Source organism: Miniopterus schreibersii, assembly GCF_964146895.1.
Source record: "Miniopterus schreibersii genome assembly, chromosome: 1".
Taxonomy (NCBI): domain Eukaryota; kingdom Metazoa; phylum Chordata; class Mammalia; order Chiroptera; family Miniopteridae; genus Miniopterus; species Miniopterus schreibersii.
Genome location: NC_138101.1, coordinates 1521042 through 1547637, shown reverse-complemented (window position 1 = coordinate 1547637; position 26596 = coordinate 1521042). Strand labels below are relative to the sequence as shown.

The 26596-nt window shown below is 58.4% G+C and overlaps 1 protein-coding gene and 1 long non-coding RNA gene across 2 annotated transcripts; one reads left to right on the top strand and one right to left on the bottom strand.

Annotated features, from left to right (window-relative positions):
* Nucleotides 1-133: 133 nt before the first annotated feature.
* LOC308556762 lies at nucleotides 134-4736 on the top strand. Its single transcript, XR_013998755.1, has 3 exons — nucleotides 134-828; nucleotides 1583-1835; nucleotides 4178-4736. It is a non-coding gene; the product is annotated as an uncharacterized lncRNA (long non-coding RNA).
* A 9480-nt stretch (nucleotides 4737-14216) lies between these two features.
* Nucleotides 14217-25091, bottom strand: MSANTD1 (Myb/SANT DNA binding domain containing 1). Its single transcript, XM_081136318.1, has 4 exons — nucleotides 24939-25091; nucleotides 21829-22093; nucleotides 18178-18453; nucleotides 14217-16382 (listed from the first exon to the last, which is right to left on the bottom strand). Exons 1-4 carry the CDS (start codon nucleotides 24952-24954, stop codon nucleotides 16142-16144), a joined length of 798 nt encoding a protein of 265 aa, XP_080992444.1. The 5' UTR covers nucleotides 24955-25091; the 3' UTR covers nucleotides 14217-16141.
* Between the last annotated feature and the right edge of the window lie 1505 nt (nucleotides 25092-26596).

The window sequence follows — 26596 nt, the reverse complement described above, 5'->3', positions numbered from 1 at the left end:
TGAGGCGAGGGGCGGGGCCTACGGGGCGGCTCCGAGGGGCGCCCCCCGCCCGGGGCGGGACTTCCGCTCCCCGCGCGTGCGGCCGACCCTGCTCGTCCGGGGAGCCCCTGCGCGCCCCGCTTGTGTCCCCTGCGGGCCCCTCTCCCGCCTGCCCTCCGCTGACTTAGGTGCTCGTGGGCACCGCCTCCCGCGGGTGGGAGGGCCTGGCCCGCGGGGCGCGGCGGCGCCGGGTGGTGGGCGCGCGCCCCCGCCGCCTCCTTCCCGCGCGGCCGCCGGCTCTCCCGGAGCCCCGTCCCCGTGGTCCCGAGGCCCGAGCGCTCCCGGAGACGCCGCCACCGGGCGTTCGCTCCGCGGCGCCGAACCCGGCGGGGCCCGCGAGACGCACCCCCCCCCCCGCCTGCGGCCCCCGCGTGGCGGCCTCGTGCCCCCCGCGCCCAGCACGACCGCGAGGGCGGCGCTCCGGACCCGCAGATGAAGACCCCCGACAGCGTGTGGCTGGGGGCCGGCCTCAGTCCCCCGGGAGGGGCGAGCCCGGGGAGGACGGGAAGCGGCCCCCGCGGCCGGGCGGGGCGGCGTCCGCAGCAGCACTGCCCCGGGCCGGCCGGCTGTGCCCCCCAAACCCAGGTGCTGAAGCCTCACCCCTGGTGCGCGGGCGTTAGCGGGCGAGGCCTCGGGGAGCCGACGGGTCGTGAGCGTGGCGCCCCCGAGTGGAGGCAGCGCCCTCCCCCGGCGGCCGCGGGGAGGCGCCGCCTGTGCGCCCGGAGGGCTCTCGCCAGACGCCGAGTCCGCGGGACTGGATCGGACCTCCAGCCGCCAGGACTCCGGAAAGTGAGTTCCCCACCCCACCCTCACCCCGCGGGGCACTTTTGTTACAGCGGTGGGACAGACAGACAGGCACCCTGTGCACGGTGCCGGGCAGGAGGGCCCTGGGAGGCCGCTGCCCCTCTCTGACCACGTCTGGTTCCCGGCCCCCGCCTCCTGGACTTGTGTCTTCTCCACCCTTGCCGCAGCCGCCGCGCTTCCATCCCCTGGTGTCCTGTCCCCAGCGCTGGGCCCTCTGCACCGACCCCCTTCCCCGGCCGCCCCCTCTCCTGCCCTCTTTCCCTTTAACCGCATCGCTCACTGCCTGTCCGCTCTCCACACTGCGCCCCGGGACTCGGGCCAGCCCCTCTCCTGTCTGCTCCCTCTTCTGAGTGTGTCACCTGCTTTGTTTGACCCCTTCTCTTCCCCCCTCCCCCCTTCCCCCCTCCCCAGTCCTTTTTGGCAGCTATTCATCATTGGGTCCTTTGTTACTACCTCGGGTCCCAGGAGGAAACACATGGCACCCTCAACTGGGGAAACTTGAGATGAGTCCAGTAAAGCTCCATCTGCAGGGAGCCCAGAGGGCTGGTCCAGAGCGGGACAGAAACAGCAGGGAGGGGACCGGTGCCACCTCTAGGGCTAAGAGAGTGGGGGCAGCCCAGGAGTTGGGGAACCCAGAGAGGGGGCATAGGAGGAGGAGAGGAGGAGGGAGATGGAGAGTGGAGGGGGGCACACACTACTTCTCTAGTGTCCACTCCCTCTGCCATGTGGATCTCACCAGGTCAGCTTCCCCAGCCCCTGGACATCCGCAAAGGGACATCCACACTTCCGTGGCTGATGCCTGCTCACCCCTGCCCCGCACCTCGCATCTCCAGCAGTTCTCCCAGCACCCTGCTTCAGCCTGAGGCACCCAGCACCTTGCCCACCACAGCTAGCCACCTGCCTACAGTTGCTACCTCACTGGCCACCATGGAGCCAAGGCCTGGTTCCAAGAACGTCCCTCTGCCTGGATGCCCTGGCATCCTCCTAGAAAGGTGAGTGAGTGTCTAGTGTCAACCCACTTTACAGATGGAGACTAAGGCTCCAGCGGGCCTGCAGCAGCTCCCCACTCAACAGTGAGCTGGGATTTGGCTCCCAAAGCCTGATGGCTCCATGGCACCCCCTTCTCCTGTGCCCTGACCACCACCCGAAGGCCTCTCAGGCCCAGTGACTCCTGACAGGTAGCACCCACCACCAGCCCTGCTCCCCAGCCTCCATTTGCCTTGGCAGCCCCACTGTCTGCACTAAGAAATCTGACTGTCTGATTCCCAGGGCCTGAGTGCCAGGCTCCCTCCACAGAGCCCCTTCTCCCTTCCAACAGTCGAGGGGACAGGACCGTGGGCCTTGCAGCCAGGCCCCCTCAGTGCCAGCTGGAAGTAAGGCTGGATCAGAGTGGTCAAGCATCCAGCGGGCTGAGCTGGCCTGAGGCCCGAGTGGCTTCCCCCTCCCCTGAGTTGGTGACCTTCTGCTCCCTGTAGGGGCCTGCTGAAAAGCCACCTGCTCCCACACTTGCCAGCTGCCTCCTCACCTGTCAGGACTCAGCTCAGGTGTCGAGTACCACACACACACCCCTTGCCCCATGCCCAGGTAGAAAGGAGCCCCTTCCATGCACTCACCAGACCTATACGCACACCTGTCACTGTCCTGTCACTCTGTAAGGAGGTCAAGTTCACATCTGTCTCAAGCCCCCCATACCACTTACCCCCCCCCACCCTGGACAGGAGGGACCACAACTGACCATCAGACACTTATGCGCTCCCACCTGTGCCAGGTGTGTGCTAGGTTTAGGGCTCCAAGAACTGGTGGACCAGCCTAGCAGGTGCTGTGGCCTACAGATGGCTAGCAGCAGAGGAACCTGCAAGATCACTGGGGAAGGGTTTAAGAACCATGCCAAGGAGACTGGGCATATTTGTGCTTTAGGAAGAGCCCTTGGCTATGTGGAAGGGACAGACAACAGAAAGGGCCAGTGGGAAGGATGCTGGGGAGCAGGGACAGTGGCTGGCCTCAGAGAGGGACAGCGTCCTCGGGAAGTAGCCACGGTGGACTGAGAGGCTGGAGTCAGTGGTGTAGGCAGGGGAGGGGTGGGGGCCCTGGAAGAGGGGGGGAAGACCAGAGAAGGGCAAGGTCCCCCAGAGGGCTGGGGCAGGCAGGGGATACAAGGACTTAGATGGGCGGCAGGCCCTGCCCAGGCCCAGCTTACACCAGGCACCCACCTGCTGTTCTCTGGCTCTAAGCTCCCCCTCATGAGGCTTTTCTAGGGGGAGCAAGACCCCTCCCCCTGGCCTGAATATCTGCCAAACCTGCTGAGCACACCCCTGTGTTGTGGTAGTTATAGGATCAGCAAACAAATCAAGTGAAGCAGAACGTCGTTAGCAACTAGAAGGCAGAGAGTCAAACAAGGCCCTCTGCTACTAAAGAGCACTCAGGTTAACCAGGGACGCGGTCACCAAATAGAATAGGCGTCAATTACATAGACCATATGTACTGAACGGACCGTGCACACCTAACAGCCCACTCTGTTCCTACAACGGGACCCACTTCCCTTGTCCTGGGGCCCTCGTCTAGCACATCCCAGGTCAGGGCCACGTCCTGCAGAGGGAGCTCCGGGCTGTGACCAGAATTCCCTTTGGCAGGATTAGCCAATGGCCACTTCCAATTAGGTGCCTACTGGGTGCCAGGCAGCACATGGGGTGCTTTGCCCACCCTCACCTTTTAATCCTTGCGCAACCCCATCACACCTGAAGGGATTTGGCCTCTTCTCTGAGTTCCTGGTTCCTCTTTGGGAGCCACTTCAGGAGCTGAGATGCTGGGAGCATCCTCTGGACAGACGCCAGCAGTGCTTATTGGCAGCAGTCCCATCCCTCCTGAGGATTGACAGAGAATCCTACAGGGCAAGTCCTGTACCCTGGGTGCTCCTGGGAGACTTCGGTGTCTCCCTGCGCACGGCTCTCACCCTCCAGGTGCAGCCACTTCTGGGAGCAGGTGACCCCAGGCCCCAAGCCAGGCAGTGCCCACCCAGGAGACATGTGACGACAAATTCTCTCTTTCCCCAATTTAAAACAACATTTTTTAAACATGAAGTAGTCTACCTCGTTACTGTTTTGTCATTTTTCATTCCCAGTGCGCGTTCTCTAATGTCATCAGTAGCACTGACACACTGAGCGACTGGAAGGGGACAAACTTGAAACGGCTCCGTTTTCCTCGGGAGACAGCGATGCATTGTTATCGGAGGGTATTCTGCTACTTCCCTGGACTCTGCTAAGGCAGCTTGACTCATGTCTAAATCAAGCCTAATTGCTTTAACAGCTTTTGTTGACATTCTCTTCGTGTTTCCCAGGGTGACAAGGAGGTCAGGACAAGAGGCTCATCGGGACGCTCCACCCTCGGTACATGATTCCACAGCCCGGCACCTCTGCTGGCAGCCTGCTGGGTGGGAGAGGGTAGAGCCGCGGGTCTGAGGGACAGGCTCAGGCTCCGCCCTGGCTGGCGCAGGAAGGCTTCTGGGCTTGCAGCCAAACCTTTGGCTTATTCACATATTCCCTTACCCACCGTGATGGCACCATCGTCACGTCGTTCCCTGGACCATCTTCTAGAGCAGCGGTGGGGAACATCCAGCCTGAGGAATCATTTGGTCCAGCCCTGCCAAGGCCTCACTGGAGAGAAGCAGTTCCAGCCATCACGTTAGGGGTGAGTTTAATTAAATGTGTGACCAAATACAGTAGGCTAATTTTTAAGTTGATAATTTTATATGGCCCACAAATGGTGTTACAAATATCCAAATGGCCCTTGGCAGAGAAACAGTTCCCCAACCCTGCTCTAGAGTAATGAAGGTAAAATTGTTTTATTTGACTTCTGAAACTGTAATTGAACTGTATCGAATAAAAGGATCCACAAGACTCGTGTGCACCTTGCTGCCCGTGCACAGTGCAGGCACCCCCTCCACCATTAGGTACAGCCCGACGTGCACTGCAACATAAGAGTAACGTGGACGCTTAGCTCTGCAAACGCTCCCCAGGGGCACGCAAGGTGGTCACGAAGGCTCTACCAGTTTCTGAGAACCTTTGGGAACAATCACAAACAGACATGAAGAAAAGCCAGACGACTGGGAAATAGTTTCTTATGATGTGAGGACCTGTGGCACTCGCTCCTCCTGAAGAGAAAATTCGACCAGTTTGTTCATCTAACTTTTATCTCAGCCTCGGAACTTTGAATGTGCAGACAATGAAGGGAAAACAGTGGTACTCCCCCCCCCCCCCAGCCACGCATAGAGGCTGCAGAAGACTTTAACTCCCATGGTTACAAGAAAACCCCCAGAAAAAAAAAATTCTGCTTTTCTATTGGGTTTGTAGACCAGTAGACGGAAGGAAACTTTTATGAACTGAATTCCCAAGAAAGATGAGCGTTTCACCGATAAATAGAGCATGGCAGACGTCCACACCTGTGACAGGAGTCTGTCTGCGCTCTGGTGGACAGTGGAGCAGGGATGAAGAGTAACAGCCCAGTCTGAGAGGACAAGTCACTCAACCCCTCCGCTCTACCCTCTCCCACCCAGACTCCAACTTTGCAAAGAAAGTGGGAGGAGAGGCGGGACAGCTGAGCAGTATCAGTCCCCCCCCACTGTCTCTCAGTGCTGGGGTTCCAGAGCTCAGCCAGAGTCAAATCTGAGGTGAACCAAATATATCTGGAATTAGCTGGGCTTCTAGCACAAAGTCTGACAAGATCAGAAAGGCTGTGGTGAAATGGGAGTTGGGGGGTTGGGTTGAACATGGGCAAACTCGATACAAGGAAATCTGTGTCCCAGTTCCAGAGTCCACTTGACTCTTGGGGGAATCTGAATAATAAGCTCCTTACCCAATGAGGAAACAGTTTGTATTCTGTGGATATAAGCAAAATAAAATCAAAACATTACATATTAACCTCCAGTTTCTTTGCACACAATGTCTGGAATGGAATAGAAATTACAAGACATGTGAAGAAGTAGAAAAATATAATCTATAATCAAAACAATCAAAAAATGTAGACCCCCACATGATCCAGTGATTGGAATTAGCAAACATGTAATATAAAAAAAATATGAATATATGGGAGAATTTACAGATAAAGATGGAGATAAAGATTTGGAGGAGAAAATGGAAACTAAAATTTCAAAAGAAAAAACTGAAAACTATAATATCGCAATATCTGAAATTTTTTAAAAAATGTATTGGCTCTCCCAGCCGGCGTGGCTCAGTGGTTGAGCATCAACCTATGAACCAGGAGGTCATGGTTTGATTCCCGGTCAGGGCACATGCCCAGGTTGTGGGCTCGATCTCCAGTGTGGGGCATGCAGGAGGCAGCCAATCCATGACTCTCATCATTGATGTTTCTATCTATCTCCCTTCCTGTCTCTGAAATCAATAAAGACCTATTTTAAAAAATAAACTTTTTAAAAATGTATTGACTAGGCTTCTAGACACTGAAAAAGAAAATTTCAGTAAACTGGAAGACACATCAATATGAATGATCCAAACTAAATCACAGAGGAAAGATGATTAAATCAAGTGAAAAGAGCACATGTGACCTGTGGAATATCAAGTGATGTGACATATGTGTAATTAGAGTCCCGGTGGGGGGAAAATGGAGAAATATATTTGCAGAAATAGTGGTCAAAATTTTCTCAAATTTGATTTTTAAAAAGTCAATCCATAGATCCCAAAACTCAACAAACCCAAGCAGAATAAAATACAAAGAAAACATGCCTAGGCACACATTTTTGAAAACCACCTAAAATCTTTGAAGCAGCCAGAGAAATAATGATACATTACATACATTGGTAGAGTAACAAAAATGGCTGAGTTCTTGTTGGAAACAACTGAGGCCCAATGACAACAGAGCAACATCTTTAAAGGACTGGCAAGAAAAACTATCAACCGAGAATTCTATATCCAGTGAAAATATCCCTGGAAAATGAAGGTAAAATAAAGGCATTTTCAGATCCACAAATGCTGAGTGAATCCATTGCTAGTACTATATTTACACTACAAGAAACACTAGCTAAAAGAAGTTCTTTAGGCTGAAGGGAAATTACGCCAAATGAAAACTCGAATCTACACGAAGGAATGAGCAGCAGAAGAAATGGTGAATTTGTGCATCAATGTGGAAGACTGCATTTCCCTTTTCTTCATTTCTTTAGAAACAATGTTGGAGTGAGTCAACATTTAAGGAAGAAACAATACCATTTTCACAAACTTTTTCAGAAAATAGAGAAAGACGGAATACTCTTGAACTCACTTTATGAAGCCTGCATAGCTCTGATATCAAAACCTGACAAAGACATCATAAGAAAAGGAAATTACAGTCCCATGTTCTTGAACACAGGTACAGAAATCCTTAGCAAACTATGACTAAATGGAACAACGCAGCATGAATGAGTACAGTTCATCCGAGGAATGCAAGGTTGGTTTAACATTTGGAAAGCAATCCTTGTAATTCATCACATTATCAAAATAAATAGCTAAGATCTGGAAACAGCCCTACTGCCCATCAGTAGATGAGTGGATAAAAAAGCTGTGGGACATTTACACCATGGAATACTATGCATCTGTAAAAAAGAAGGACCCCTTACCCTCTGAGACAGCCTGGAGGGACCTGGAGAATATTATGCTGAGTGAAATAAGCCAGTCAGATAAAGACAAGCACCACATGATCTTACTCATATGTGGAATCTAATGAATAAAATAAACCGATGAACAAAATAGATCCAGAGAGAAAAACAAGATGGCAGCGTAGGTAACAGCTGCACCCGCTGCCTCCCGCAACGTCCCACAACCGCATCAAAATTACTACTAAAATACAGAACCACCATCACTCAGAACCTCCTGAAATCTGGCGGAACAGAAGCCCTACAACCAGGGACCTGAAGAAGCACTGAGACCGGCAGGAGGGGCAGAGACGCAGGTGGGTTGGGACTGAATCAGAGACTCGCCGCAGGCCCACACCTGGTGCCGCGGTTTAAACCCAGGAGGGGATCTCCGCGATGGGGGTTTCCCAGAGGAGTGAGGGGTCCCAGCCCCACATCAGGCCCCCAGCCCAGGGCTCCAGGGCTGGGAGGAGATGTCCCCACAACTCCAGGCTGTGAAACCAGCAGGGACTGTCCCTGAGGGTCGCAGAGGCTGCGGGAGCCCCAGCAGCTCCTCTTGAAGGGCCCAGCACAGACTCACTCGGACCCGCTCCCTCTGAGCCCAGCACCGGGCAGCAGCCTGAAAGGACCTCAGGGAGGAACTAACCTGCCTGAAGTCGGGGCGAGAGCTGGAGGGGCAGCTTCCTCCCAGGCAGAAGAGCTGCAGAGGCCTCTGCTCCTTTGGCGAGTCCTCCCCCACACAGGCGGCAGGCAGGGCCCATATTTGAATCGCCAGCACCTGACTCACACCTTTGGCCCCGCCCCATGATTCCCAGAGGCCCCTCCCCTGCCCACCTGCAAGCTCGTCCAGGCCATTTCCAGTGGCTTGTCTGTGCAAGTGGCCTCTCGAGCCTCATGCTTAGGACTCTCCTAAAATCTCTCAAGCAACAGTGGGCCCCATACAGCTTGATAATTGGCCCCAGGTCTGGCACTAGCGGCAGCTGCACTGGCTCATAGCTTGGCCTCTCCTGGACAACGCAAAGCCCAGCACAAGTAGCAGCCAACTACGGTTTGCTGTGTAGCTCATGCTGGGTGGCCCTGGGCAAGGGGCAGGCAGAGGCTGACTTTGCACCTCCCCGGAGGCCCCAGAGACAGTGCACCTGGTGGTCAGACTCGACCACACTGGATTACAACCCTACCACATCCACAAGTGACACACTCAAGGGGCGCACTTGGTGAACACCAAAGCTCCACCAAAGTAAATCCTGCTCCATAGGGGTGTCTCCAGCACAGCAGCTTTTTGGCTGTAGTTGCAGCTGGTCCTCACAGCCGATTGGCCTGGGGGTCAATTCCTCCCAGGGATGCCAACAGGAACCAAGGCTCAACTACAATAGGACAGCGCACACAGCCCACACAGGGAAGCATCTAGAAGGCCCAGCTCAGGTGACTGGGGAGGCCGAGCCACTGGCCCCTACAGGACACCTGCTACACAAAGCCACTCTACAAATTCCAGGAGACATAGCAGCTCTACCTAATACATAGAAACAAACACCTGGAAGCAGCCAAAATGTGGAGGCAAAGAAACATGTCACAAAGGAAAGAACAGAAGAAATCTCTAGAAGAGGAACTAAATGAAATAGATCCAAGCAAGCTAACAGATAGAGAGTTCAGAATTTTGTTTATAAGGATGTTTAAGCAGACTATTAGGGAAATAACTGAGAAAATCGATAACGTAATAAAGTACCAATTTGAAATGAAGGCTACAGGAACTGAAATGAAGATAATTTACATGGAATCAACAGTAGAGTAGAGGATGCTAAGAATCAAATCAGCAGTTTGGAACATGAGGAAACAAAAAACCACCCAACAAGAAGAGCAAAAAGAAAAAAAGAATCCAGAAATATGAAAATAGTATAAGGAGCCTCTGGGACAACTTCAAGACGCCCAACATTCATATTATTGGGGTTCCAGAAGGGGAAGAAAGAGACCAAGAAATTGAAAACCTATTTGAAAAAGTAATGACAGAAAACTTCCCCTACCTGGGGAAAGAAATAGACTTATAAGTCCAGGAAGCACAGAGGGTCCCAAACAAGAGGAACCCAAAGAGGCCCACAGCAAGACACATCGTAATGAAAATGGCAAAAGTTAAAGACAAAGAGAGAATTTTAAAAGCAGCAAGAGAAAAGCAGTTAGTTACCTATAAGGGAGCCCCCATACGACTGTCAGCTGATTTCTCAACAGAAATCTTGCAGGCCAGAAGGGAGTGGCAAGAAATATTCAAAATGATGAAAAACATGGAACTACAACCAAGATTGCTCTACCCAGCAAAGCTATCATTTAGAATTGAAGGTCAGATAAAGAGCTTCACAGATAAGACGAAGCTAAAGGAGTTCATCACCACCAGACCAGCACTACAGGAAAAGTTGAAGGGTCTTCTTTAAGAAGAAGCTAATGAACAAAAGAATCTGACGAACTAAATAGATCCAGAGACATTGATGCATGCAACAGACGATCATATTTCAGAGGAAAGAGGCAAGGAGGGTGGAGGGTGGGAAGAGATTAACCAGAGAAGTTATATGCATAACCCATGGACACAGTTAATAATGGGTGAAGGCCTGGGGAGGGGGTGGGAGCGAGGTGGAGGGGGTCAATTGAGGGGGAAAATGGGACACCTGTAATACTTTCAACAATAAAGATAAATTTTAAAAAATAAATTTAAAAAAATAAAAAAAATTTTAAAATAGATCCAGAGACATAGAAGCAGGGAACAGACTGGCAGATCTCAGAGGGGGGGTGGATTAACTAAAAAACATCTGTGTAGATATGCATAACCCATGGACACAAACAAAAAAAGGAGAAAAATCTTGTGATTGTCTCAGTAAGTGCAGAGAAAATATTTGTCCACATTCAACACCTATTTACGGCTAAAAACTTGAAACAAACTAAAAACAGAAGGGAACTTCCTCAGCCTGACAAAGGGCATCTGTGAAAAACCTATAGCTGACGTCATACTCATCGGTGAAAGGCTGTTTTCCTCTAAAATCTGGAACAAGGCAACATTGCTGCTCCTATTACTTTCAACATTGACCTGGAGGCTATATCCAGAGCAATAAAGCAAGAAAAAGAAAGAAAAGGCATACAGATTAGAGAGCACGAAATAAACTGCCTTTGTTCACAGAAAATGTGACGGTGAACGGAGAAAGTCCTAAGGGATTTATTTAAAAAGCTGTTAGGCTGATAAGCGAGCTTAGCAGGGTCCAAGGCTACAAATACAAGCATCAGCTGAATGTCTACATACTGTCAACAGACGGTTGGAAAACGGATACACTGAGGGATAAATTCAGTAAAGGAGGCACTCGGCTTCTCCAAAGGGAGGGGTGCACCCTGTTCGTAAACCTCAAGGCGCGATCCTGCTCTGCAGCATGTCAGTTCCCTCCGAGTCACTCTACCCGCGACCGCCCTCATTCAGAGTTTCTGCAGGCTTTGCTGGGGAACACGTTGACAGCCGATTTAAAATGTACTGGGAAATGCACAAGATCCGGAGCATCCAAAACAATTTTGGAAAAGAACAGTGTTAGAAAATTTACACCCTCTGACCTCAAGACTTTCTATGAAGACGATGCAGATTTAGACGCACAGACAATGGAACTGAACGGAGATGGAAACAGACCTCCCCCCCCTCCTCGCTCAGAGAATAGATTTTTGACACAGGCAGTAGAAGAACTCCACAGGGGAAGGGAAAGAATTTCAACGAATGGTGCTGGAGAAACTTGATGTCTGACTTGCGTCGGATACAGTGATTAATCGGAGACGGATCAAAGCCCCAACCATTAGTCACTGCTTCTAGATAATTTTGATTTTCTCAAAAGCAAAATCTCTGCCCACCAACAGACACCATTAACTTCCACTTTTCAGCACGGTGGTGTCATGGGAGTGTCACAGGGCTGAAGGGACTCGCCACCCCTCCCTTCACACACCTGAACACCATACGAAACACAGGACAGGACGGCTTCCGGACGCTGGCTGCGATTCTGAAATGAGACACAGCGAGGTGAGCCTCCCGAGCCCTGGCCCTCTGCCTGGGCCCAGCGTGGCCCCAAGTGGCAGTGGGGACACCTTCACTGTGCAGGCTGCTGGAGGAAGACACCGTCTGAGAGCGCAGGCTCTGGTCCAGAGGGAGGCTGTGATCCAGGTGGACCTGGGGCCAGACTGCGTGTTCAGGGGCAATACACTGACCTTGGGGCCCCAGGTCTGGGATGCAGGTCCCGCCCCACCTGAGGGGTGAGTCCCATCACCCCGAATCTCACTTCCCCACTGTGAGGTGGGCGCAGAGGCGGCACTCGGGCCCCACGCCCAGGCTCCAGGCAGCGTTACTATTCTTGGCTGTAACCTCAGCAGCTGCCCATTAAAATTCCATTAGTTACAAAGGCTTGAGCTGCAGTTTATATTTCTAATTGTGAAATTAAAATTATCCCTGTAATTTAAGGATAATTGCGGGAGATGCCAGCTGGCGCCCCAGGAGCCGCATTGTTCCCAAGCAGACCTTGGAAAGTCTCCTGAAAGTTCTTGGAACAGGGAAGACAGAGGCATTTGGGGAAACTAGTGTCTGAGGCCGGCAGGTACCCAGGCAGAGGCTGGGGAATGAGCCCACTGAGAGCTCATGTGGCCCCCCCCCGCACCACACGAACCAGGACCCGCTGGGCCCCCAAGTCTCCTGCTGCTCACCATCCACCATCCAATTCAGACAGTCCCTCCCCAAACACAGCCCCTACCACCCACACCCCAACCAGCAAGACCCCTAACCACCCACGCCCCTAACCACCCACAGCCCAACTACCCACACCCCTAACCATCCACACGCCTAACCACCCACACTCCTAACTACCCACAGCCCCAACCACCCACACGCCTAGCCACCCACACTCCTAACTACCCACAGTCCCAACCACCCACACCCCTAACTACCCACACCCCTAACCACCCACAGCCCCAACCACCCACACCCCTAACCACCCACAGCCCCAACCACCCACACCCCTAACCACCCACACGCCTAACCACCCACAGCCCCAACCACCCACAGCCCCAACCACCCACACGCCTAACCACCCACACCCCTAACCACACACACGCCTAACCACCCACAGCCCCAACCACCCACACGCCTAACCACCCACACCCCTAACCACCCACAGCCCTAACCACCCACACCCCTAACCACCCACACCCCTAACCACCCACAAGCCTAAACACCCACACGCCTAACCACCCACACCCCTAACCACCCACAGCCCTAACCACCCACACCCCCAACTACCCACACCCCTAACCACCCACAGCCCTGGATGAAGATCCTGAGTGGGAGACGGACCCTGGCCTGTAGGAGCAGCCGTAGCAAACGTTCGCCGGCGTGATTCAGATTCCACGTGGCACCTGCCTGTGGGGAGCCACCCTGATGAGTCCTGGCGCCGCGACCCGCAGGTGTCACTAAAATGTCCCAAACACGGCAGTGTGAGGCTGGCTTTTCCGCAGAAACACCTGACGACCAAACCACTCAGGAGGAGCTGCTCTGAGCCAGAGCTGCAGGAAACGCGCAATGCCACCTTCTTTGTGTGTTTTTAATGTGTGTCTTTATTGATTTTTAGAGAGAGGACAGGAGAGAGCGAGAGAGAAACAGCGATCGGCTGCGTCCTGCACGTGCCCTACTGGGGATGGAGCCCACAACCCGGCACGTGCCGTGCCCGGGATCCAACCCGCAACCTTGCCGTGCACAGGACGCCCAGCCACTGAGCCACCCGGCCGGGGCCACTCTTCTTGCTAAAACTTGTCTTCGGAAAAATATTGTTCACTCAGTGGTCACTGATGTAACGTGTGACGGGTTTATTGCTATTTTGAAACGAATATTTTAAAATCTGAGGTCTGATTTCTGATAAGGGGTCTAACAGGCATGAGCACTGGTGGTCAGAACCCGCCGTGCTGGAGTGGCCGGCCCCTGGCCGCCGAGCCGAGGGCGTGGTTTCCTTCAGCCTCACGAGCCGGGGCCGAATTGCTCCCCGAGACGAGAGGGCTGCCCCCGCTCCCGCCCCCGCCCCCGCCCCCGCCCCCGCCCCCGCTGGGGGCATCTCGGTTTCCACGTCCTGCGGTCCCGCCCACTGCGAGCGGCCAGGGTCAGCCTCCCTCCCGAGTGAAACCGTGTTCCGGGCCCTTCCCCGTGCCCTGGGGCCTGAGCATGTCTTCCTCGAGCCTTCTGAACTTTTTTCCTGGGAATGTTGCAATAATTCTGTCCATTTCAAAACAAAAACACAGCGTCGTGGAGAGTAGTCGGGATGACAGTAAACGGTGCTTGACTCTGGAGCGCTCGGGGTAGGCTGTTCCCCCACCTGCTCAGGTGCTCAGGCCTTTCAGTGCCCCTGAGCAGTGCTCTCCGCGGGGCCTGCGCCTTCTCGGCTAGTTCTCTCCTGGGTCGTCCCGCCTGCGGCTCAGCTGCGATGATCACAGTGTCTTTCCACCCTCGTTCTGAACAGGTGCCTGAGGCGTTCTCGGTCCTTTGCAGAGCTGGCGTTCTGGGATCCAGACCATTGTCTGATAATAGGGCTCATTTTCATTCCCGCCGCTCCGCCGGCTGTGCCACGTGTCTGGCTGCAGCTGTGGTGTCAGACCCCAGGGGTCACGGGAGGGGGAGCACGTCCGCCTGGCCCCGGAGGTCAGTTTCCCTGGTCACCTGCTGTTCTGCTGGATCCCGTCAGTTATTAGCCCATTTCTCCTTGTCAACAGCTTCAGTAGAAATGGGAAGATCGTTAGTTTATGGAGACACCAGCCTGGTGGGCCCTGTGCGGAGCTCCCCTGGCCCGAGGCGGCTGCCCAGGGAAGGAAAGGACGGCATCGCGACCCACCGTGGACACGGAGGGCGAGACCCCACACTCCACAGAGAGAGCGGGGAGCAGAGAGCAGACCGACCACCTCTGAATACAAGAGAGAAAATGCTAAATGACCGACCGGTCACGCCCATGGTTCTAGGAACACGAAGGTGTCTAAGGTAGGAATCTGCCACGGAACTCAGACCCTCAATGTCGCCTCCCAGGGGCTTCGGGCCGGACCACCCCGGTGGGCCACACGCCTGGCCAGGTCGGCCCAGCAGGGCCCAGGGTAGGTTAAGCAACGAGTCCTACGGGGACGTCTTGTCTGAGAGGCAGGGGGCACCTGAGCTGGCGACCAGCCGAGCAAGGCCCCAAACCAGGGTCTCCAGCGCGACTCGTCCCAGCTCCCGCCTGTGCAGCGTGCTGCTGGCGCCCGTGGGCGCACCTGCTCCCAACCGTGGGTTCTGTGACGCCACGCGGCAGCTGAATGGGCCTTGGCGGGAATGTCCACACCCAAGGTGGGCAAGTTCCCACGTCGGCCCCACCTCCACTGCAGGGCTGGTGATTGCTCACCAGACACAGCTCTGCCTTCAGCCCCGAGGCAAATGGGCTTGTCCATGGCACGTGGCTGAAGAAGAGGTCCTGCCCACCCGGCGCCACCTTGCCACCGGGCAACCTCCGCCTGGCTGACCTCGGGGCCACTGGGTGGCCTCTGCCTGGCTGGGCTGACCTCAGGGCCCGGGGCGTGCTGGGTGAGCTGGCGGCGGCTGCTCTGATGACCGCTGACCGTGCGGCCTCCGGGCAGGCCACTCTTCCTGCCCCCAGCAGCTGGCCCAGCCCAATCAGAGGGGGCTCCTCCAGGCCAGAAGTCAAACCATGTCACCTGCCACTAACCCACCTTCCTTGTCACCTCAGACCCTGCTGCTTGGGCAACATGCCAGTCCCAGGGCAGGAGGCTCCGGGGCCCAGCCTCCTGTGCAGCCAGTGACCCAAAGACCAAGGAGCCGAGGAGCTTCTAGAAAGGTCTTCCCGCTGGCCAGGGGCAGAGGCAGTGAGGCAGCTGCTCTCAGGCCCAGCTGCCCGGCCAGGGCTTCCTGCGGTGCTGCCGGCCTCTGGATTCACCGGCCTCCCAGCTCCGAGTCCGGCCCCTCCCGGGCTGTGGGGTCGGCCCTGCTCTTGCTGTGATCACAACCTGCCACGAGTTTATTTCTCCGTTCCCGTGTTTGGTGTTTGTCTCCCACCCAGGCACAAGCTCCGTGAGGAGAGGCCTGTCTCAGGCCACCATCCGGCCCAGAGAGTGAGGGGGGGGGCACGTGAGTGGGCGACATTCCCTTTATTAGTTACCACTGAGGAGGCGGGCACAGCACCCCACGGTCCAGGGACAGGAATAAAAAGGCTCTGGGAGGCAGCCCGGCTCCCTCAGGGTCAGAGAGTACGTTAGGGCAGATGGGGGACGCGGTGAGGGAGATACCCCTGCCCTCCAGGAGGGACTTCATGGCCGTGCACACCCGCCTCGAACCCGTTTGCATTTGCTCGTTTCAGGAACGGGCCGACCTGGTGCCCCCTCGGGGCCTGGGAAGGTGGCTCTGCTCCCAGGCAGGGAGAAGGGATCGCCCACCTAACGTCAAACGCCATCCACGTGTCCACGGTGACTGTGGCGGAGAGGGGACACTGGCACCTCCTTGCTGGGGAATCACCCAGTCACCTGGCGTGTGTCCGAGGGGGGCTTAATGCTGGAGGTGGGGCCTCAGGGTGTCCCAGGGCCTGTGGGGTCCTCACAAGGCCCCTCAGAAGGGAAGTCCCAGCCCAGGGCGGGTGGGGCCGAGGGGGAGGCGGCCCGAGTGCCCTAGACGTTGGACTTGGCAATGATCTTCTCGAGCAGGCTCATCATCCGCTCCTGCAGCTGCAGGCCCTGCACCTGCAGGAGGTGCTGCTGGTCCAGGACGCGGCGCACCTCGCGGCAGGTCTCCTCCATGGCGCGGCTCAGCCGGCGCTGCTCCTCCAGCATGGCCTCCAGCAGCCGCAGCTTCTTCTTCTGGAAGTGGCCGCTCTGCACCTTGCGCTTATTCACGGGCCGCTCCTCTGACCTGGGAGGAGGCGCCCGTGAGCAGCTGGCCAGAACCCGCAGGGGCCCCACCCGACCTCCCGGGGACCCCACTCCACCAGCGGGAAACCCAGGCCCCAGGGAGCTCAGCCGCCCACTCAGCACCCATCACCTGTGACAATGAAAGGGCCACGGAGGCCACGGGCACTGCTGTCCACAGGGACCCAATGACCCGGTCACAGGACATCCGAGTCCCCTCAGTCTGGGAAGGCAGGGAACACCCTGCTACAGCACATCCCCAAATACACGGAGCGGGTGGGAGGGTGGCTCAGGTCCAGTGAGGGGCTCAGGGTGGAGAGCGCCCCCCGGGAGAGGTGAGTCAGGCCGTGTGGGCGGGGTGCTGGGCGGTGTCGCTCCCCCATGAAGCCAGAGACCACCAGTCCTGGCTGACCTTGGGCAGATGGGGAAACTGAGGTCCCAGAAGAAAGGGCGTGGGCCTTGGACCCTTCACTTCCCAGCCACCTGGAATTGGGGTAGGGAGGCAGGGGGACAGGCACCTAGGGCGGTAGGGCCCCTGGAGGACAGAAGCCCTGTGGATGGGAGGTGACGGCAGCCCAGGCCTTGGGGTTCTGCCTGCGGCTCTGCTGTGGACGGTGGGTACCCCTGGTTGAACTGACCCCCACCTTGGGCAGAGAGCTGCCCAGTCCCATCAAACCCCAAGGCCCTGCCTGTCCCCATGCTTCTGAGTAGACCAGTGACCCAGCCAACCTCAGGGGCGGGAGAGCAGAGCTCTGAGTCCCCATGTCCCAGATCAGGAGCAACCCTGGGGCAGCTGTGAGCCTGGGAACTGGGCTCCATCTGCAGAATCACTGGCCATGACTCAGGCTTTCCTGCTACCTGGGCCTGGCTGTCAGCAAAGGCATTTTTGCCTGGGGTCTTTGCTGAGAAATCCCCGCCAGCACGGGGAACAGGATAAATAGAACAGCAAGTCCGACACTGGGGGTGTCAGAATTGAAGGGACTCCCTCCAGAGATGCCTCCCTCACCCCACCCATCTGACAGACTTGAAGACAGGCTTGGGGGAGAGGCAGGGCCATGGCTGAAATACACACTCCCTGTTCTCTTTCTCAACTGGCCAACTCCTATTCACCCTTGAAAACCCACCCCAAATGTCCCCTCCTCTGGCTCCCCGCCCCCACACCACAGGGGTGATTCTCTTGCATGCCTGTCTGTGGGCATCTTGAGGGCAGGGTCACGAGTCAGGAAGCATGTGACAGATAGCAGAGGGGATGGGTACACCCACTGCAACCAGGTTACAAGGACACTCTAGAGGCTCAGCCCAGCACCCCCTCCCCAGTGTTGAGGCCCAGCTGGCCCAGCAAGGGCATGGAGAAGGGGGCCCGAGGGTGGGGCCTGCTTGGCGGAGAAGGGGAGCCCGAAGCAGAAGCTGAGGGGCAGGCAGGGCCGGTGCATGGAGGGGTACACTTGGCTTTCCTCCAGGTGCCAGGCCCTGCACTCAAATCTGTTCTGACACTCCCAGCCATCCTCAGAGAAGCTGCTGATTTATCCCCATTTTACAGAGGGAGACTGAGGCCCAGAGAGGTTAAGAACTGTGCACACAGCTAAAGAGTGACTCAGCCAGGAGACACACCCAGTCTGTGGCCAGGGCGGCCCATACTGCAGTGACCACCTGCCTTCCTGCGAGCCTCCCCTGAGGCCTCCCTGTCCCTGGAGGCGCCCGCACGCCGCCTGGCCCTCTGCAGCCTGCCGGGACGGCACCGCACGACAGACAGTGGCGCCTGCCCCGCCAGGGTGGCGGGAGAGGGGGACACACACTACCTGAACTTAAGGGACAGTAAGCTGGAGGAGCTGCTGGAGCGTTCGTCCTGGAAACGGCCTTCGTAGGAGCACCGGTTATACGGTGAGTACAGAGGGGCGGACTTAGCCGACGGCGACAGGGACTCCTCGGTCTGGGACGTGGAGGGCCCCGGCTGCTGGCCGTCCGGCAGTTTGCCATCACAGGACTCGGGGACCTTGGCCAGAATCCTATCAATGGCTAGGTAATAGGGCCAGTCGGGCGGGACGGACTCGCTATCTGTCATGCATTTTAATTTCCTGAAACGAGACACACAAGAGCCAAGGGTGAGAAACAGACCTACTCCCGCCCGTCCCGCCCGGCCCCTGGCAGAGGCGCCACGGCTCCGGGACCCAGGGGGCCACGTGGCTCGGGCAGACAGGCCAGGCTCCAGGGCCAAGGTGACACTGGACTGAGAAAGAAGTCAGACTCGGGACCTACTTGGCCTTGGACATTAAAAGCCCCAACGTCATGAGGTCACAGTCTGGGCCGAGACCGCGGGCCAACTCCTATTGTTTCTCTCCTTCCTTTGCTACAGTGTCTGAAGTCTCTACGTGAACAGGTCCTGCTTCTAAATGAGCTAACCAGCTATGGTGAAACACTGTAATAAAACATGTCATGCACACAGGAATAAAATATTGCGAATACACTAGCGTAAAATATCGTAACATAATGAACGTGTGTTTCTAAAGAGGCCGCCTCGGGGAGCGAGACCCACAGGAGTTAGGAACAGGCTTCAGTACCCGAGTCTGTGTCTCGTGCCTACCACTTTGCTGTGTGACCTTGGGAAGGTTCATTAACCTCTCTGAGCCTCCATTTTCACGTCAGTAAAATGGGGATGACCAAAGCAAGCTCCTCACACGGCTGTAAGGAGAGTTTAGTAAGACGATGCCTGGTGCCTGGCAAACAGAGAGCTGTCCAGATACCACGCTGGCTGAAGGCACCAGGAGGCAGCAGGGCTGGGCCTGGCGGGGCCCCTGCTCACACTGCCCAATATCCCTCATCCCCGCTTAGACCTCAGGCCAAGGGTCTGCCCTCCGTGGGCCCGAGTCTCCCCAGGCCCTGCGTCCTGCCCTTCTGTGCAGACTGGCTCTGGGCCTGGGCCATCCTCTGGGGGTGGGGGGTGGGGAGATGAGGCTGCTGGAGAGCTGGGCAGCCTTGACCAGGCCAGGAAGAGGCCACACGGTGGGTGGGCGAGAGAAAATGCCCCATCAGACGCAGTGATTCCTGAGGCCCAGGGCTCCCCAAGGCCTCGAGCCTTAGCCTGTGCCCCCCAGGGTCCTGCCCCATGCTCGTCTGATGTGGGGAGACCTTGGAGCTAGACTGCCCTGTGGCTGGATGCTTCCTGTCTCCCAACATGGGGCTCCCCGCCAGGGTGTGGCCACTGGCTGCTGGAAATGGGGAGGCCACCTGAACGAGTCACCCCAGCCCACAGGCACCACCAGACGATGAGGGGCCCAAGGCTCAGGGAGGCGAGCAGAGGCCACCACAGCAGGACGTGGCCTTGGGAACAGCACCCACCACGCGGAGCTCCCTCAGCAGAGCACCAGGGACAAAACACGCGAGGAGGAGCATGGCTGCTCCGCCTTCCCAGACTCGGGACGATCGTCCATCCCCTGGAGGCTGCGCAGACGATGGGCGCAGGGGGCAGAGGCCTGTGCCTAGGCCCATACCCAGCATCTGCCCAGGCTCCTCTCCAGCTCCTCCGGGGGCCCCACTCAAGCCAGTCCACTCCTGGGAGGAAAAAGGAAAGGCCTGCCCCCAGCATGGAGGCCCCCGAATTCCAACAAACCACGTTCTGTGGAACCTGGCCGCCCCAGGCTTCCTTAGCCTGACAACCTCAATGTATAAAGAGCTGCTCTGAGAAAACAAGGAAGGCCTCTGCTGCGGGGAGGCCTGGGGGGCACAGGTGAAGAACCAGTCAGCCCAAGTGTCAGCCTGTTAGGGCTCTGCAGCCTCGGGCCAGTCTCTCTCCTGCTCTGGGCCTCAGTTTCTCCCTGGGGGACAGGAGCTGTGAGGTACCACATGCGAATGCTTCCTAAACTGTGAAGTGGGGTAATGTGGGCAGCCCTCCAGCCCGGCCCCAGGCCCTGAGTGCCCCGGCACCCACTCTGCGCACCCTCATCGCCTGCGGCTGCCTCCGCCACCCTCCACCTCCCAGAACGGAGCCCAATCCCTCCCCCGGGACTCAGAAGCTTTCAGGATAAACAACGAATCACCCAGCCAGACAGCGATCAGAGCCCGAGCGTTACCCGGTCCGGCGGGAGGCTGAGGGGCCTGCGTCCCAGACAGCTTAGCCCTGGTCCCACCACCAGCCGCAGCTGGAGCTTGTCACTGTTTCGCTAAGTGACTCTGAGGCCTTCTCACCAAGCAGCATGTTTCTGGTCGGGGGTATGGCTGGGGTTGGGTCTGGGGGTCAGAAATGGGCCTTTGGAAGGGGCCAGACTCTGGACCTGCTCCTCCAAGGGCCATAAAAAGTTGAGCTGATGCAAGTGAAACAGCTGGTTGTGAAGAGCCCGCGGGGCCTCTGCACACCTCCAGGCTACAGAGGGCCGGAGCCCAGGCGGGTGGGGGGTTTGTCTCCTTGCCCATCGGGGGATGGGCCTCCCCAACAGAGTGTGGCTCAGGGTGCAGTGCCTGAGGCCACCCTGCAGGGCCCGTCTGCACCCAGCCCTGGCCACGTCTCTGCTCCCAGCCCAGGCCGCCCACAGGCCCCCATGCACTCGGTGCCGCTCTCCCCCACAGGCCCCTAGCTCCTGCATGACTTTCACCCCACAGCAAGACCCTGGCCTGCTTGCGACCTCCAACCAGCCAGTGACCTTCACCCTGACCGTGACCCTCTCCACACTGTGCCCCTCTGCAGATAGGCCTGGGCCCCATGAACCCCCAGGCGCTTGGCCTGTGGGCCACACTTGGCTCCCTCCCTGGACGACTTCGCTGCCTAGCCCGGTGCCCGACTGTGACCCTGACCCAGCAGTGCTCCCAAGGCTGCCAGGCCAGTGGGCTACCGTGGAATGGGTCCCACCACTTCCTTCCACAAACAAAGCCCTCCCATGAGTGGGACCCTCCTGGGCGCCCAGGGTTTCCCCAACCCTGAGGTCAGCGAGGTGCTGTGCTCACAGGGGGCTCTGTGGATGCTGAGCGTCAGGACCAGGCAGGACACACAGGCCTGGGAGCCGAGCCTCTTGCCTCAGGCCTCAGTTTCCCTGTCTGTTTAGCAGCATCCTGACTCCCTGCTGTGCAGAGCCACTGAGCCTGAGCTGGTGGTCTGCAGGCTCCTGGCTGGGGCGCATGTGTGTAGGCCAAGGGAGAGCTGCCTGCGGGGATCTGGGGGGCAGTGCTGAGGGTGCCCTCGGGGCAGCTCCGACAGAGGCCCAGGGGAGCCTAGATCCCTCTCGGCCCTGCCTCTGCTGGGGCTTCATCTCCCCCACCTCCCCAACGGGAGGCTGCGCAAGTGGTTCCTGTGGCCCCGTCTCACCTGTGGGGCTCGGCCCAGAGAGTACCCCACCTGCTTCCTGCCAGCAGCAGCGCCCCCTGCAGTGCAGGCTGGGCCAGGCGAGGGCCACGGGCGCAGGCGTACAGTGGGGATGGCGCGTGGTGGTGGCCGCGAGGCGGGAGCGTGCGCAGAGCCCTACCTGTACTGGAAGGTCATGTTGGTGATCTTGATCTTGATCTCCTCGCCCAGCCGGCGCTCGCCGGTCATCTCCAGCAGCTTGCTGGCCATCTTCTCGTACACCTTGGCGTTGCGCTTGGTCTGCTTCAGCTCGTCAAAGAACTCCTCCCAGACGAGCATGAGGCCACGCATCTCGGCGTCCGTCCAGTTCCGGGCCCGCCGGTGCTTCTCCGTCTGAGGGGACACTAGGTAGCTGGGCACCTCGGCCGTGGCCATGCCGGAGGCACCTGTGGGGTGGAGGGCGCGGCTCAGGGAGGCCCGCGGCCCGCGCGCCGTGGACGGACAGGAGCCCCGCTCTGGAAAGGCAGCTCCGCGCTCAAAATGGGGCCTACGTCTGACAGGCAGGAATTTAGTTAAAAGCTTTTAAACGGGAAACGTCATTTTGATGTCACGTTTCCATAGCAACAGAGCAACTGCACAAGCTACAACAACAGAAACCTTTTAACTGAAAGCGCAGGAATCGGTGCCGCCGTGAAGGGCCATCAATATTGCAGCGGGCGGGCGGCCCGAAACCTGCGGCCCAGGCTCCGGCCCAGGCTCCGGCCCTGCCTCCGCCCCAGCCTGGCCTCCAGGCCTCCACGGCCACGGCCACACAGAGCCCAGCGCCTGCACTGGGCGACCTGGCTCCTGGGAGGTGGGACCCAGGCCACAGCCCTCACCGCAGCTTGGCCCTGGCCCCCGCAGGCCCACGCAGGCTGGAGCCCAGAGAGAGCCCAGGATGGCATGAGACAGGGACATGGGCAGACAGACAAGGAGACAGGAGATGGAGAGGACAGGCGGAGGGGGTGGGGGAACACGGAGAGGGAGGGGACGCAGGAGCCAACACCCTCAGGGACGTGCCAGCGCTCCCCTCCCAAGGCCCACGCACAGCGTCCCGGGCAGCGTGCTCACGCTTCACAGTGGGGAACATAACCGTGTGAGCACCAGGCTGGGCGAGAGCGGGGCTCCGGCTCTGACCCCCGCTTTGGGCTCGTCTCCCTCCCTGCAGGCGGGGCTGTTTGCAGGCCTGGGTGATATGGGGTGAGCTGAGGAGCCAGGACAGCTCCTGAGGCCAGAGAGTAGCTGGGAGCAGGTGGTGTGTCCCTCCTGCCCTGGGCAGCCTCACTACAGCCCCAGCCACTCTGCATTAGCACCCAGGCCGGCCTCTTCCACCCGGCTGGGCGGGGCGCCCCTGCATCCTCAGCACCCGGCAGGACAGGGCTTGGTCAAGGCTGGCCGAGCAAATAAACGAACAAGTGGAGGGAACGACCTTAAGTAACCTCCCTTCCAGTAAGGACCTAGACTTTGCCTTTGCACTTACTGGCAAACTCCTATTCATTCTTCAAAAGCCTGTTCCGCCATCATCTCCTCCCTCACGTCCTCCTGCTCCACTGTGATCCTTCCGCTTTCCTCTGCTGCCGACCGGGCGCCCTGCACCAGCCTGGGCTGCGTCCTCTCCCCCAGCTGCGGGACCCAGGCTAACACACGTGCATGGGCAACCGCCACGGGAACCGGGCACTCCGCGTGCCGGGCACTCTTCCACACGCGGCAGCCGTGTGCTCTCCACTTGGGCCCTCACAGCCCTTGCGAGGGACGCCGGCACTGCTGTTAATTCCCACTTTACAGACGAAAAGCCTGAGGCTGAAAAGGCGACGTCAGGCAGGGCCAGGCTCTGAAACCAGGCAGCTCGCTCAGAGCCGGGTGGCACCCGGTGCAGCTGGCAGGCTTCCTGTGAGGGGCACTGCCACCTCCTCTACACCCACCAGTGCAAACTGCTGTGGCCTGGCCCAACGCTCCCCATCTCCCAGGGTCTCCTGAGGCCCCCAGTGCTGACCCTTGGCTGCTGGCACTGGCTGAGGTCTATGGCTGTGGGACCTTCACCCTCATTCAGTGGGACTGTTGGGGCTTGACTGTGGCTCATCCTGGTGTCTCAAGGGCCAGGGGACATGGACGCTGGCCTCCGGCACCAGCTGGGTGGGGAGGACACCGTGAGACAGTGACGCTATAATGGGGGTGTGGACCAGAGGTGGGCCTACGAGCCAGGCTGGGGGTGGGCCCCCCGCCTCAGTGGGGCTTAGGGACTGAGGTCCCTGCCGGGGCAGCCATGGGGGGACAGGAGACCAGAGCAGGGGAGCCTGTGGGGACAGCAGGGAGGAAGCGCCGGCTAAAGGCATCAACATTCAAACATGAGAAGATAAAAGCCATCGATGAGCCTGAGCCATCGCACCTGCTGGACAGGCCCCTGCCGCACAGGCCCGTGGAGCCCCAGAGATCCCGCCTGGCATCCTAGGGCTCTGGGGGTGGCCTTAACTCGGGGAGTGCCCAGGATGGGGCAGCAGCGGTGAGCCCTCCTCTCTGCAGTCGTAGTGGAGGCCAGCGGGACGGGCGACAGGGACACGTGGGGGGTCTCAGAGCAGGTTCCTGGGTCAAGGCCCGGCCCTACCGTCAGGGGACACTGCCACCTGACCCTGCAGCACTGCCCGGAAGGCTCGTGGCTGCTACACTCCTCAGGGCCTAGGCGCCGGGCACAGAGCATTCAGGAGTTTGCAGAGTGAATGAGTGACCGGAAAGCCCTCCTCCAGGAAGGTCCTGCTCCTCAGGCAAAGGATGTGACCTTCCTGAGTGGCCCTGCTCTTGGCTCTCGGCCCCGTGGGGGGCCGGGAGAGATAGAGCATGACCTTGGAGCTCCTGAGGGGGGCAGAGGCTGGGTGCAGGCCTGGTGGGGCTGCCGGGTGGCTGTCAGGACATGCTGCAGGCCAAGGGTCCCTGGCCTGGGTTAACACCAAGAGAGCCAGTGCCAATGCCTCCAGGGGCAGTGGCTGGCCCATGGGGCATCACTGCCCTTGCTCAGGGCTCTGGCACCCAGGTGACCCCGAAGGCGGCATCTCTACCTGTGCTTGTCCTCCAGCTGGCATGTCTGGGGAGTCAGGGGAAAGGCTGGACTCCAAAGGTCTCTTCGCAGGTTTTAGTGGACACAAGAAGCCCTGAGAGGGGTCCCCTGGGGTCCAGAAGCAGAGCCCTCACGCTGGGACCCCAAGGACAAGGAGGAGCTGGGGGTGGACCTGTCTGTTCCCTGCTGGGGGGGCTCCATACCTTGGCACAGCTGCATGGCCTGCTGGGACCCTCAGCCTCTGCAGGAGGGGGAGGCAGAGGGCAGAGAGCTAGGCGTCCGGCTGCACCTGTGAGGGGGACAAGGGGCGATCAGGCCGAGGCAGAGGTCCGGGGATGCCTGCTCTCGGGCAAGGCCTCGCCTCCCTCCCTCCTGCCCCCCACGTGGTGAGGCAGCCTCCCTCTATGATGCCCAGCACCTGGCGGCCAGCACGGGAGCCCACGGCAGGGAGTGGGCAGCCCCAAGGGCCTCCAGGCAGCAGCAAGTTGGACCCATCAGAGTGGGTAGGGAAGTCCAGCCTTGACAAAAGCAGAAAAACACTCGGGGTTTGAGAGATGTGAGTCCGGGTGTGGAAGGCAGGGGCCTGTGGGCTGAGTTTGCCGTGTTGACACCACCCTTTGCCCTGTGTATGCCAGGTGCCCTGGCCGGATGGCTCCACTGGGCCCACCCATACCCCAAGCACCCACCCCTGGGTCAGGGCAAGTAGAGGCTTTGCCAGTGGCTCCGCCCATCCCACTCCCCATGTGGGGGGAAGGCCTAGGAAGTCCACGGTCCCTAGATGGCACGGCTGTGACAGGGTAAGGCCATCTGGGTGGCCCCTGGGTGGCCTGCTTTGGAGGATGGTGGACAAGCAATCCAACCAGACAGAGGAGCCAGTCTGCAGAGGCCAGAAAGCTTGTGGGAACCACAGGTGATGCTCGTGGTCTCCCAGGTCATGGTGACTCCACGAAGTGGCTGAACTCTGTACCCCTGGGTCCTGTCTGCACACCTCACCCAAAAGGCCACGGCCGGCTACCGAGGGACAGGCCAGGCCCTGGGCACACTCACTCCACACGCCCAAAAGGCTCGAGAACCTCGGGTCAGGCAGGGGCTTCCTCTGAGAAAAGAAGGGACAGGCCCTTTGCCTCGGCGGCCAAGCGGTAGCTTGTAGCAGACAAGCCCGCTCATGCCAGGGGCTCAGCCACTGCTTCCCATGAGACAACAGGGGTGCCCAGGGGTGCCAGCCAGGGTCTGGCAGCCCAGGTCTGGCCCAGGGAAAGGGTAGGGCTTAGGTAGCTCTGAAGGGTGCAGCCACAAAGACCTGGAGTCATATCACAGAGGAGACAATTTTGGGAGGTGAAGCCACCACCCCCATCAAGTGTTTAGAGAGCAACTGAGGTGAGAACTGAGCCTGACATGGCCACGTGGCCTGTCCACCTGGCCTCAGCAGCCAAATGCTGTCCCTGTCCCTGTGCAGGAGGTTCTGTGCCTCAGGAGGGTGGGGCTCGGGGCTGCCGCAGAACCTCAGGAAGCCCGATGGGCCCCGGCTCCGCCGTCTCTCCAGGCACCCACCACGCTGCCGGGTCAGGGCTGCCTGCTGAGGGAGGACACTCCACCACGGTACCGGAACCCGGGGACTTCAGGGACATTTCCACGGTACCTGCCCAGGCAGCTCACAGCCTAGTTTTTCTTTGCAGGTTGGAGAATAAACACCTGTACCCAGAACGCCAGTGCAAAGGCCCAGGATCTCAGGGATGGGCCCTTCAGCTGAGCAGACTTCAAAGGAGCTGCTGCTCTGGGGGACTTACCAGCTCCAATGGCCATGGCGCCACGGCCACAGCCCAGGCGCAGGGGTGCTGATGGCCAATGTGGCCAAGGGGCC

Coding starts and splice junctions, on each gene's coding strand:
- MSANTD1 (XM_081136318.1), bottom strand. Junction 18,454..21,828: donor AACATGACCTTCCAGTACAG/GTAGGGCTCTGC, acceptor GTCTCGTTTCAG/GAAATTAAAATGCATGACAG. Junction 16,383..18,177: donor TTACTGTCCCTTAAGTTCAG/GTAGTGTGTGTC, acceptor GCCTCCTCCCAG/GTCAGAGGAGCGGCCCGTGA.